This window comes from Petromyzon marinus, chromosome 80 (assembly GCF_048934315.1).
Source record: "Petromyzon marinus isolate PM22_M1 ecotype Great Lakes invasive population chromosome 80, UKy_Petmar_22M1.pri1.0, whole genome shotgun sequence".
NCBI classification, from domain to species: Eukaryota; Metazoa; Chordata; class Hyperoartia; order Petromyzontiformes; family Petromyzontidae; genus Petromyzon; species Petromyzon marinus.
Window position 1 is genome coordinate 9,939,697 of NC_133746.1, and position 13,713 is coordinate 9,953,409.

Below are 13,713 nucleotides of genomic sequence, written 5' to 3' on the forward strand. Positions count from 1 at the left end.
GGAGCGTTCGTTCCCCACCACCGCCCCCTCCCTCCCCGCCCCTTTCACGAACCGCGCCACCGCCGGGCGTTGTGCGTGGCCGAACCGCGCCTCTCGGAGGGGGCCCCGGGCCCCCCCCGCCGGCGGTTTGACGGAGAGCGCCGCCAAGTCCCATCGGATCCCCTCGCAGCCTCCGCTCGGATCTCGCGATGCCTCCGCGGCGATTCGCGACTAAGCTGCGCTCGGGTTGAGGCCCGGAGCGCCGGGGACGCCTTCGCCGTCTTCCGTCGTGCTGTCGCCGTTGACCTGTTCGCCCCCCGCCGCCGCCGACCCGCTTCACCAACCGCACCATCGGCGACGTAGCCCTAGGCCGAAGAGGAATCCGTTGGGGTTAAGAGAGCGGCACCCGCGGAAGCGGACGTCGCAGAGCCACCGTCGGGGAAATCCCTCCTGAGATTGACGCCGTGGGTTTCACGCAGAACGGAACCCGCGGAAGCGGACGCCGGGGGAGCCGCTGTCTCCCCCAGGTCCCTTCTTCAATTGACATTTGGCCTGCAGGCAGTAGGGGGGCAGCACTTCCCCGTCCGCCCGCCGTGCCGACATGGGAATGATGCTCGATCACGTGACGGTCGAAACCCGTTATCTTGAATCCTGATTGTTTATAATGTGTCTGGACCGAGTGCTGAATGAAATTGAAATTTGACGGTGTTGTTGTTGTTGTTCTTGTTGTTGTTGTCGTCGTCTTCGTGTGCAGTCACCAGCGACCCGGGGGCTGAGACCATCAACCTCGCTACACTTGAGACAACCCCGCTTTAGTCACGGGCAGCGGCCGAAACCTGGATCGGAGCCCAGCCTCTCAGCGCTGCTGGGCCCGCACCCTGACCTCTTACCCTGCCAGCCTCCTCCACAGGTGTCCGTCGCTTCCCGTACTCTGCACAGACGCTCTCGCACGACCGGTCGACCGGTCGATCGGTCTTATATATTTTTTTTTTTACTTTACCCGCCGATATTGCCCTCGGTCGGGTGCGCGTCACATCGTCGAAACGTTCACCTCCGATGGAGAAACGGCTGGCTACGCGCGGGTACGAAGGAAGCTCAACGTACGTACGTGCAAGCTCGCCGCCACAGTTATTACACACTGGGGACGGCACTTTAACGCTGCCGCCCTGAGCCCGGAGTTTAAAATGCCACATTGTGGTACGCCGGGGAATCGGCGGCCAGGGCCAGACCCCCGATTTTGTTATCTGAAGTGGAGGTTCGCCCGCTGACGAGTCAACCGTTCAATCAAACGCAAACTTTATTTCTATAGCACTATTCGCACAAACAAAAAATGCAATACGTAGTACTTTACAGGCATGAGCAATGAAAGTGAAATTGTAGGGGGGGGAAAACATCACCTTGTAAACAAATTTCCGGCAAGGACGTAAGAAATAACACTTGAAGAAAATCCTAATTAAAAGCGAGTAAAAAAAAAGTTAGTTTTTATTTATTTTCAAAGTGCTTAACAATTCCCTGGCATCTTTTTTTATTCTTTCGGTAAAGTCACGTAGAATGAGAATAAAATAATAAATTAATAAAATAAAATAACACAATAAAATTCTCATGACGTTTCGGCCACAACACAAGTGGCCTGCTTCAGGTGATAGGAACAAACCTGTCGGGACGACAGAGCTTCATTGAAGCTTCATTGAAGCTCTGTCGTCCCGACAGGTCTGTTCCTATCACCTGAAGAAGGCCACTCGTGTTGTGGCCGAAACGTCGCGAGAATTTTATTGTGTTATTTTATTAATTTATTATTTTATTCTCATTCTACGTGACTTTACCGAAAGAACCATAGAAGATGAATCCTTGCAGTCACGAAAGCTTTAAATCGAAAGATTCCCTGGCAGGCTGTTTCATAGGCGAGGACCCGAAACACTAAAAGCCACTTCTCCGTATGTTTTGGTGCTGGCCTTTGGGACAACTTAAAAGACCAACAACCGGGCCGGGATCCAGAATCTCTATTGAGGCCTAGAGAAATCTCCCTCTCTTTCTCACTGCGCGCGCGCGCTCACACGTACGGTACTGCACCGTACGGACGCGTCAAGGCGCACCACCCCCCCCTGCCGCAGTACCCAGCGCCTTGGGAACATCGCCTGGCCCCCGAATTCGTCGAAGGCTCCCGGTTGCCCCGCGAGGCTCTGCGCGATGCGGTTACATCTCGCGGCGGCCTAATTGACCTTGCTTGCTTTTGTCTCATTCAGGGCGGCCACCCTTTCCTCACCCCACCCCCCATCACCCCCCCCCCCCCCCCCCCCACACACACACACAACCCTCTCCCTGGATAATCGAGCCTTGACGATAATGGCTTCTCAAATCTACCTCCAGACGACGTGGTGGTGAGCGGAGCGTGCCTGCGGGTTGACGAACATGCGTTTTGCGATGTATTCTTTTTTATAAAAAAAAAAGTTTTTATCGTTACCAGGGTAAAGGCCCCACCGCTGAGCTGCATAGCGCTTTTTCGCAAGCGACCCGGGCCATCACAGATGATAGCGCAACGTAGTGGCTTATTATTTGTCGTCATCATGTGAAAATGTACAGCAGCGGCCAAATGCTCTAAAATGCGCGATGTTGATTCTAAATGTGGAGGGGAAAACCGGAGGACCCGGAGAAAAAGCCACGGGACCACGCCGAGAGATAGGGAGGCACGCAGACTCCAAATAGCAGCAGCAGCAGCAGCAACAGGCGTCGGGGCCGGGATAGAACCCACGACCTCCTGCATACAAGGCGAGGTAGTTAACATTTCCTAGCCATCGTGGTGATGATGATGAGAGAGAGAGACGCAGACTCCTAATATGCAGCAGCAGGCATGGTCAGGGGTCCGGATCGAACCCACGACCTCCTGCATACCAGGCAAGGTAGTCAACATCTCCTAGCCCACCGTGGCGCTCCCTGCTAAAGGGCTGTGTGGCCTGAGTGGGGGCCGTGCCATGCTGAGCCGGTCCCGGCCGTTCTGTTTCTTTCGTCCCGTGTGTGCGACAGTCACGCCCGGCGGCATTCGCTTCCCGTCGATAAGCGTCGACGGGTGGAGCTGCGTCTCTCTGGGTCTGATCGTCAGGAGGCAAGGTCGAGGGGTGGGGCGGGGGGGTAGGGGAGAGCGAGAAAGGGCCTGGGTTCGATTTCCGATTTGGGTGCACTTTCTCCGTGGAGTTCGTGTCAAGATTGGCCTCTGTGGAGGATGAGGAGGCTCGCGAAAGACCCTGCCTGGGCAGTTGTAGGCAGTCGCACTCCAGCAGCAACAATGGAGGGCAGAGGAGCGACGCTCACAACAACGAGCGGGGCGCCAGGCGGATAAAACACAGCGAGTTGGCACAGTAGGGGGAAAAGGTGGTGCATCTGCCAGTTGTCTCGGTTAGTCAACCCATGGCACCTGCTGGGTCTGTCCCGTGACCTCCTGCCGGCGAGCGTTCGACACTTTGCGCGGCCTTAAAGTGCGCCGTGACGTCACCGCCATTTAATGGCGAATATCGTTTGTTGTTGAGTGTATGCGAGTGAGTGGGAATTCCTCTGGTACAGCCATGGAAAGCTTCTCGAATTACGTTGTCAAAAATGATGTTAAATAATGTGAGAGCCAGAGGACATCCCTGTCGCACCCCAAGTTGAACAGGGAATGGCTCGGACTCCTGGCCACTTAGCTAAACCCGGGCCCACTCACTATCATGAAGGCCCTTAATGATCATGAGCGGAGAGTCAGGGACGCTCATGATCAACAAAGAACAGCCCAGAGCCCTGGCCTGTTGATGCTATCATAGGCCTTGACCAGGTCAATAAAGCAGAGATGTAGGTCTTGTTGGAATTCTCTACACGCACAGGGAATATGGCATCTGTGCAGGACCGCCCTGACCTGAAACCACATTTGGAATCCGCAAGCCTCTCCTCAGCATGCCTAGCAAGACACAATGTTGAATAATCCTTGCCAGGATCTTTCCCAGCACACTGAGGAGCGAGATGCCCATGTAGTTATTACATACTGTGTGGTCCCCCTTCTTAAAGAGGGGGACCACCAGGGCATCCTTCTAATCCTACGGAACCCGTCCTGTTGTCCAGACAATTGCGGTGATGTCATGTAGGGCAGTCTGGACACAGACGCCACCCTCCCTCAATATTTCACTTGGGAGATCATCTCTGGAATTTCCATCTGGTACAGATACAATGGGAGGCTGATCGATGCCTTGGTGCTGTCGAGGGATGGCTCCCTATTGGTTAACCGTGTTATGTATGCCGATGATCTGGTGATTGCTGCTCGCTCAGAGAAGGAGTTTGAGGCGCTGCTGCTGAACCTAGAGCATGGGGCCTTACCATTAGCCCCACCAAAACTAAGCACCTGCCTGAGTATTTTGTGCCATCAAACACTCCACCCCCTCAACTCCCCATTGGTGATGGAGCAATTGTGGAGAGAGTGGAGAGTTTTCCACACCTGGGCAGTGTGCTTATGACTGGCTCCGGGTTGCCAACAGAGGTCTCACTCCGGATAAGTCGAGCGGCATTATATTTTCACTGGCTGCGTAACCCTGCTTTGTGGAAGCTACCTGGTCTGTCGCTCCACATTAAGCTTCACGCTTTCTCAGCCACGGTCATGCACTCCCTTCTCTACGCTTGTGAAACATGGACACCCCTCCCCCCCTAATGGAACATCTTCGCCGGTTAGAAACATTTAGGCTGACCTGCTCACGATCCATCCTGGGTTTTAACAAGGATGGATTGTGTGAGGAGCTCACAAATCCTCGAAAGATCTGGACAAAGTCCCATCGCTGAGCTCCTCCAGCAGGCAAGGCTCCATTGGCTGGATCATGTAGCCCGCATGCCCAGCCACTGCATGCCCAAACAGCTTCTGTTTCGCTGAATAGAGGGGATTAAGCAGGCACGGCACGGGCTAGAGAAGAGATGGACCGATGCGGTACAGGAGGACGTGGAGCTGAGTGGACTTGCCGATGACCGGTACCAGCGGTGTCAAGACCGGCCTCTGCGGAGGAGGAGGCTCGTGAAGGACGCCGCCACTGGGCAGTTGGAGGCAGTCGCCCTCCAACAACAACGGAGGGCGGAGGAGCGACTGCTCACAACAACGAGCGGAGCGCCGGGTGGCTAAAGCGCAGCAGGTTGGCACAGTAGGGGGGGGGGGGCACAGGTGGTGCATCGGCCACCGCGAACCTCGGCACGAGAGCCGAGTTCGAACCCCGCTCGCACCTGGTGCGGGGTGCATGCAGCCAACAAAGCCGGGCGTGGCGCTCGCCACCCACCCGGCCCCCCACCTCGTGCCCCGTGCCGCTGCTCGCCGGCGCCCCCCCCCCCCCCCCCCCCCGTGGCCCCTTGAGTGCGGCCCCTGACGATACGCAAAGAGTAACGAAAACTCCCCACCACGGCCGAACATCATCGCCGTGCTGCTATCGAACCCCCACACCCCTCCCCCCCCCCCCCCAGCAGCTAGGCGGCCCCTCCTCGGCACCACGATGACGAATCGTCGGCGTGCGCCCCCCCCCCCCCCGTCCCCCCCCCCCCCCCGTCCCCCAAACCCGCCACGCTTCCGCTGCCCCCGCCGCGTCTGAAAATCGGGCGAAGAACGACGACTAGGCCCAGAGGCAACGGGGGTGGGGTGGTGGTGGGTGGGGGTGGGTGGGTGGGGTGGGGTGGGTGTCAACCCCACCCCCCCACCCCCCACCGTGACACACCAACGTAAAGCGGCGGCGACGTCGGTGGGACGCGGGGGGAGGTCGCCAGCGGATCCTTTTCTCCTTGCCGTCGTCGTTGTTGTTGTCCCGCCTCCGCCCCCATCCCCCACCGCCCCCACCGCCCCCGTCCCTCCCTGCGCGCAGGCCGGGAAACATGAAGGAGGAGGAGGAGGAGACGCGGTTCATGTGCCCCGTGTGCAGCTGGGTGCTGGTGAGCCAGCCGGCGCTGCAGGACCACATGAAGCGGCACGTGCGGCCCGGCGACCACACGCCGCCGCCGCCGCCGCCGCCGCCGCCGCCGTCGACGCAGCAGCAACAGCAGCAGCATGAGTGCGAGCAGTGCCCCTACAGCACCGACCGCCGCTGCAACCTGGAGATCCACGCCCGCACCCACGCGGCCGCGGCCGCGGCCGCGGCCGCCGAGAAGCCGTTCAAGTGCGGCGACTGCGGCAAGGCGTTCGCTCTCGCCGGCAACCTGCAGATGCACCAGCGCAGCCACGGCGGCGGCGGCGGCGGCGGCGGCAACAACAAGGCGCAGCCGTCGCTGCCGCAGCCGCCGCTGCCGCAGCCGCCGTACCAGTGCACGGCATGCGGGAAGGTGTTCGCCTGGCTCGGCGAGTTCCACGGCCACCTGGCGTCTCACGCGGCCACCGGCGGTAACGGCGGCAACGCCGGCGGCAACGGCAACAACGCCGGCGGCAACAACGGCGGCAACAACGGCGGCAACGGCGGCGAGAAGACGTACACGTGCGGCGTGTGCGAGAAGGAGTTCGCGCAGCCCGAGCGCCTGCGCGAGCACCAGCGGTCGCACGCGAGCGGCGAGAAGCCGTACATGTGCGGCGACTGCGGCAAGGTGTTCACCTACACGGCGAGCTTCAAGAAGCACCTGCGCTCGCACACGGACGAGAAGCCGCACGCGTGCGCCGAGTGCGGCAAGGTGTTCACCCACCTGGGCAACCTGCAGAGGCACGAGCGCTGCCACGTCGACGGCAAGCCGCACAAGTGCAACGAGTGCGGCAAGGAGTTCACCTACACGGCCAGCTTCATGAAGCACCTGAGGACGCACACGGAGGAGAAGCCCTTCATGTGAGCGGCCCGGAGCGAGCGTGGAGGAGCGAGCGAGGGAGCGAGTGAGGGAGCGAGCGAGGGAGGGAGAGAGGGAGCGTCGCGCAAGGCGGAAGAGGAGAGACACCTTCCCCCTGACCCCCCACCTCCCAACCCTGCGTGCTGCGTGGGGTGACGGCGGTGACGGCGGTGACGGCGGTGACGGCGGCGGCGGCGGCGGCGGCGGCGGCGGCGGCGCAGCTTTGCCAGCAGTGGGGGCGACGGCGACAGCGGAGGGAGGAGGGAGGATCGACCGGTGGATGGATTCGACGGTTCGCAGGTGGAGCGATTTCGGATTGGGTTGTCGCAAGATTCAGGGCCGCGGTCGAACCAGAGAGTTCACTAACTTAGTTCGTATCACCGCTACTTACTGCTTACTGCTACTACGACGAGCTCGGCGAGGCCCGGCTGACCGCCGCCACCACCGGCGGCCCCGCGGGCGCGCCGCGGTCGCCCTCGGGGTCAGGTCAGACTCCGCTGTTCGCGCCCGGCAGCCGACCGGGCGGTTGCCGCTCGCGCCATCGCCCGCTGCAGTCCCGATGACTAAAACAAAAAAACGAGAGAGAAAAAGGCCGCGGGACTGCAACTCCAAGGGGGGCCTCCACTGGAAGGGGGAAACCCCCTCTCCCCCCCCCCCCCCCCCCCCCAAAGAGAGAGAGGGAGGGAGGGGGTGGGCGCGGGGTATCAGTGGTCGTGAAACTCGTCCACACCGGCCCAGACGTCTTGGACGAGGTGGAGGCCGTAGACTTTAACCGTTGGCGGCGATGCCACTCACCCGGCACCGGCTGCTGGCTGGACGGTGGTGTTCGTGGCGGTGTTGGTGGTGTTGATGATGATGGCGGTGGTTATGGTGGTGGCGGCGATGGTGATGATGGTGGTGGTGGTGGCGGTGGTGATGATGTTAGCGGCGGTGGTGGTAGTGATGATGGTGGTAGTGGCGGCGGTGGTCATGATAGCGGTGGTGGTAGTGGTGGTGATGATGATGGTGGTGGCGGTGGTGGTAGTGATGATGCTGGTAGCGGCGGTGGTGGTGATGATGGTGATAGCGGTGGTGGTAGTGGTGGTGATGATGATGGTGGTGGTAGCGGCGGTGGTGGTGATGATGTTGGTAGCGGCGGTGGTGGTGGTGATGATGGTGATAGCGGTGGTGGCAGTGGTGGTGATGATGATGGTGGTGGCGGCGGTGGTGGTGGTGATGATGGTGGCGGTGGCCGATGGCGGTGGCGGTCGTGATGACAACGGTCGCGGGGACGCTGTGGTTCATGGAAAAATCCTCCGTGAAGAGCCATCGGCCCAGCAAGACGGCTGAACCACCGCGCCGGATTTCAAGAGGTGGCCACGGTGGTTCGGACAAAACTCGGCAGCCTGCTGCTGGTGCTGCTGCTGGTGCGGCAACGTGAGCACTTCTTAGACAGACGTCCCCCCACTCAACGTGATCCCCAGATACTACCCCCCCACCCACCCCATTCCACGTTGTGGCTTTGACTCGGAAGTTCCCCCGACACATCGACAGCGACGGCAGCCGCGCTCCGGTTGCGATGCGTCCGCCGTTTGTCGCGCGCGACAGAACTGTGCCCCGCGTTGTCGCCAGGGGAACCGTGGCGTCGCTAAGGAGACCTGCGGCGTTGCTAGGAAACCTGCGTCATCGCTAGGAGACCACGTCGCTAGGAGACCTGCGGCCTTGCTAGGAGACTGCGTTGTCGCTAGGAAACCTGCATCATCGCTAGGAGACCCGCGTCATCGCTAGGAGACCGCGTTGTCGCTTGGAGACCCGCGGCGTCGCTAGGAGACCCGCGGCGTCACTAGGGGACCGCGTTGTCGCTAGGAGACCCGTGGCGTCGCTAGGAGACCCGCGTCGTCGCTAGGAGACCCGTGGCGTCGCTAGGAGACCCGCGTCGTCGCTAGGAGACCCGTGGCGTCGCTAGGAGACCCGCGTCATTGCTAGGCGACCGCTCTCGCTGTACATAGCGCCGGTACTCCCGTCTCGTCGTGATTCCTCTCGCTCGCCATCCCCCCCCCTCCCCTCTTCCTGTCTCTCTACGTGAGCTTACGGAGAAGGGGGCAGCGATTGCATTGAAATGTCGTCGCCCGTTTTATAAACACACACACCTATATATACACACACACACACACCTATATATACACACACATACACACAGTATATATACACACACCTATATACACACACATACACACAGTATATATACACACACAGTATATATACACATACACATGCACAGTATATACACACACACCAATATATATACACACACACACATACACACAGTATATATACACACACAGTATATACACACACACATACACACAGTATATATACACACACAGTATATATACACACACACACCAATATATACACACAGTATATATACACACACAGTATATATACACACACCTATATATACACACACACATACACACAGTATATATACACACACACCTATATATATACACACATACACACAGTATATACACACAGTATATTAACACATACACATGCACAGTATATATACACACACACCTATATATACACACACACTTACACAGTATATACACACATACACAGTATATATACACATACACATGCACAGTATATATACACATACACAGTATATATATACACACACCTATATACACACCTATATACACACACACATGCACAGTATATATATACACACACACATGCACAGTATATAAACGCGCGCGCGCGAGCACGTGGTGTGTATTTTAATCTTCGCGGGTGGGCAGCAGTGTGATTATCGACGGGGTTTTTGTTGTTGTTGCATCGTGTGAATGCGGAGGGTTCTGCCGGGTCCGAGGGGGTCTGAGGCTCCCTTCGCGAAGAGAGAGAGAGGTGGGTGGGTGAGGAAGAGGAGGCCAATGTCACTCCGTTCCCACCACCGCCACGTCAGAGCCTGCATGCCGGCGATCGCGTTTCTCCCCCCTCCCCCTGCTTGTCCCCCCCCCCACCCCGCATTAGATTCGGATTTCTGATTATTATTACAGCGATGATGATAACAATAACTACGGCGTCTGTAGCACCTTTAATACAATCTCAACGCACTTGAATAGCGACGGGGGGGGGGTGGGTAAGAGTGGCTACGTTAATTTCGTAAAAACCCTACCGATATAGAAACGCAGTCCAGCAGCAACCGTGCCATCGCGGTTCGGTTCCAGCTCGGCGAGTGGAAAAACCACACGCGTACCGTGCTGGCCTCGCGTTGGCCCGGCTCTGACGCAGCAGTCGGGGGTGGGGGGAAGAAAAAAATCCCGTACCATGCTGAGCCCAATGCTGGCTCGGCTCGGATGTGGCAGGTTCGATTCCCGGACCCCTGGCGTTGTTGATGTCTCTCGTCCATGTGGATTCTGCTCATGTTCTCGCTCTGTCTCTGTCGCTCTCTCGCCGCGGTCGGTGGTCGTCGCGTGGATTGTTTCTTCTCTCCGGATCGCTGCTCGGGGTTTTCCCCCCTCCTCCTCCTCCTCCTCCGCAGTTAGCGTCGACATGCGCTCAGATCATTTGACTGCCCTCCATGAATTACCGGCATGCGATGATGATGACGACGACGACGGCGATGTAGGCCCGCCGCGACGAGGACCTATCGTCACGTTGCGGCCAGGTCGCCTCTGAAGATGAGCTCACGGCTCGGTGGCCTATACCTGGTGAATAATAATAATATAGTTTAGTGTCTTTGTTCGTTCATGCAAGCAATGAAGTAGGCTCAACCTTGCTGGGCTCTTTGCATCGCGAGGCCAGGCCTGCGTGAGCCCCACCCACCCACCCACTCCGCCGCCCCCACCCGTGCCTGCCTCTGTGACGTCAACACCTCACGTGACTTCTGCACGTGCAGGGCACTCTTTGCTATGAACTCGGGGGGTGGAGTGAGGTGAGAGGGGAGAGGTAGGAGAGTGAGTGGAGCGGAGTGGAGCGAGATGAGAGGGGAGAGGTAGGAGAGTGAGTGGAGGGGAGTGGAGCGAGATGAGAGGTAGGAGAGTGCGTGGAGGAGGGTTGAGCGAGATGAGAGGGGAGAGGTAGGAGAGTTGAGTGGAGGGGGGTGGAGTGAGATGAGAGGGGAGACCCCTGTCATTACCTCCCGTGGCCACTAGTCCACTCACACCTCATCGTGGCTCTATTGTCATTACATAAGGAATACTGGGAACGGGAATCGACATAGTTTTGTAACGATTCAAGGCTCTATTAAGCAGGAATCAACCGATTTTTAAGGATACCAAGCTCGATCGATGCTTGATCCATGCTCGATCACATAGCTGTGATATGTAGAATATATATTTTTTATCGTTAAAGTGATTCCTGTCACGTGATTTGTGGATTGCAAAAGCCCACATTGGAGAGTGCCCCCTTGACACTGATTGGATTCATTTTACATTAACAATAATGTATTATTCATTCTGTCGCAGATTCATTCCTGTTACACATATAACAAGAATGAATCCGATAAATATGATCATAGGTTTCCCCCTTTTTTCTGGCAGCAAAACAGCCGTGTTAAGATGTCAAAACACCGAACTGAAACCCTTTTACAAGGAATCGTGTTACTGCGTTAACCACAATACTTGTGGTCAGAATTCAAACAACAAAAAAACCACAACTCTGACAATATCTGTGGCATTGTCCTTGAGACTGATTGGTCCACACCAGAGACAGCTTTCTTTCGAGCCCAGTCTCAAAACTGTGTTAGACCAGAGGACGCCAGAAGGGGAAAAAAACTATTCCTATTCTCACTTTTTGGTACTGGCGGAGGAGGCCCCCCATGAAGAATGAATCCAGTTACACGTGTAACAGGAATTAATCTGTTACACGTGTGTAGTGACTGAATCGGAGACACTAAAGAGTTGGATGGCACCGTTTATTAACACGCACCAACGGGTTAACACTTCCACATAATCCGTCTAGAGTCGAGACAGTACAGTTGGCAGACTGCCTGAATGGCGACGCCGAGATGGTGAAGACGACGACAAGAACGGCGAAGACTCCGGCGGCAGCACGCCGGGGATCCCGCTCCAAACGACGACAGCCCCCAGGTCACCCTCTCATGGGCGGGGGGCCCCTCTTATACTGTCAGCGTGGCCTGGCTCCGCCCCCGGCCACGCCCCCTTTCTAGAACCTACCAGCGGGTTCCTGGTGTGCCCCTTCCGTGACCTTTCCCCCAGATCCTCCTCTGGTGTGTCACGTGGCCCGCTGACGTCAGGGCTGCTGTAAGCCGCAGAAACCCCTTCCCCGGCAGCAGCCAGCACTATGTTGCTACGTCGCTAATTCTGTGTCGCTACACATGGAACAGGAATGAATCCGTTACACATGGAACAGGATAAAATGAATCCGCGACGGAATGAATGATAAGTTATTGTTTATATTGTAGGCCCGTATATGGAGTCATCGAGCGTGGCTTTGCCCGTATAAGGAATACTGGAACGGGAATCGACGTAGTTTTGTAATGATCCAATGCTCGATCCAATGCTCGATCCATGCTCGATCCATGCTCGAACACAGCCGTGATACGTGGAATTATATTTTTTTAAAGTCATTCCTGTCACGTGATTTCTGATTCTAAAGAGACGATGTGTGGATCGAAAAAGCTCCGCATTAGGCCGCCCCTTGACGCTGATTGCATTCCTTCTTACATTAACAATAATGCATCATTCATCCTGTCGCGCATTCATTTTAATCCTGTTAGTACGGCGCGTCTCGGGCCATCAAAGGGGGGCACTTTGCCACGCTCCACCAAAAAAGAGAGCAAAAACGCCACCCTCACCTAACGTGCTTTTCCGAGCCGTCTGCAATGCAGCACCCATCACCTCTCTGTGTACCTGGGAGCCCAGCCTTCATTGTGTGCTCTTACCTTGTGTGCTCACACCTCTGTACCATTTCACCGCAGCACTTTACCATTGCGATTATCGTCGTCGTGCTCGTTTAACCATTAAGTCCTCACCGAGTCTTGTGACTCCTGATTCAGGTGGGTCCTGCCAAGCTTGTTCGCAGTTTAGGGGGGGGGGAGGGAGTTGGCGATGTTGTTAACGCTCTTGTGTGTGTGAGAGAGAGAGTGAGAGAGCGTGAGAGAGATTCCCAATCGGGTGATTTGGAAGTGATTTTTTTGTATTAATCGGTGGGATTTATTGGCCCATACTGGTTACATTGTATTGAGTTTTTTTAGCTATGTATGTATGTTGAACTTCTTTGGCACCGTACGTAGCCAACCGTGCTTATCGGAGCGATGAGAGGATTCCCGAGGAAACCGATGCAGAACAGATGGGGGAAAGAATACAAACTCCACTCACTTGCTACAGAACAGGGGGAGATCACACAAACTCCACTCACACGCTACAGAACAGGGGGAGATCATACAAACTCCACTCACGCTGCAGAACAGGGGGAGATCACACAAACTCCACTCACTCCCACTGTAGAACAGGGGGAGATCACACAAACGCCACTCGCTCGCTCTCAATCTACAGAACAGGGGGAAGGGCGTACAAACTCCATGCAGAAAGACGCCCGAGTCCGAAGTCGAACCCGGGTGCCTTCTTGCTGCGAGGCACTGAGTGGCGCCCCCGACTCCAGCCCCCGCCCGCTTGGTCGTCATCAGCTGTACAGCACTCCCTCCGTTTTGACCGCCACGTACAATTCCTGAAACACTTCCTCCCATCATTCCCTTACCTCCCAAACCTAGCCCGCACCCCCCACCCACTCCCCCCCCCCCCCCTTCGCTCGCAGATCCCTCGACCTCCCCCCTCGGTGAAGGCTTCGGCCAGGTTCGGCGCGTGCGCGCGGCGGTTCCGTCTGCTCGGCGCTCCGCGGGGAGGCTTTGCGCGTGCTCTCCGACGAGCCTCGATGTTGCGGCGCGACCGCCTATACAACTATCCCCCCACTCCGCCGCCGCCGAAAGCCCAGCGG

The 13,713-nt window shown here is 57.1% G+C and overlaps 2 protein-coding genes across 2 annotated transcripts in view; both read left to right on the top strand.

Moving 5' to 3' along the window:
• The window catches only part of LOC142907675 (uncharacterized), a 28,587-nt gene extending 26,983 nt beyond the window's left edge, over positions 1-1,604 (top strand). Inside the window, exon 3 of the mRNA XM_076057292.1 lies at positions 734-1,604. Within this exon, the coding sequence (XP_075913407.1) occupies positions 734-1,135 (402 nt within the window). The 3' untranslated portion in view covers positions 1,136-1,604. The remainder of the gene's footprint in view (positions 1-733) is intronic.
• A 648-nt stretch (positions 1,605-2,252) lies between these two features.
• LOC116957654 (uncharacterized) lies at positions 2,253-12,346 on the top strand. Its single transcript, XM_032979961.2, has 3 exons — positions 2,253-2,357; positions 5,829-10,789; positions 10,876-12,346. The coding sequence occupies exons 1-2, from the start codon at positions 2,323-2,325 to the stop codon at positions 6,772-6,774; spliced, it is 981 nt and encodes a 326-aa protein (XP_032835852.2). The 5' UTR covers positions 2,253-2,322; the 3' UTR covers positions 6,775-10,789; positions 10,876-12,346.
• Positions 12,347-13,713: the final 1,367 nt, after the last annotated feature.

Bases quoted from the DNA above. Each gene is read 5' to 3' on its own strand.
- LOC116957654 (XM_032979961.2), top strand. From the start codon at position 2,323: ATGGCTTCTCAAATCTACCTCCAGACGACGTGGTG. The intron at 2,358-5,828 runs GTGAGCGGAGCG...CCCTGCGCGCAG, and splicing joins TACCTCCAGACGACGTGGTG to GCCGGGAAACATGAAGGAGG.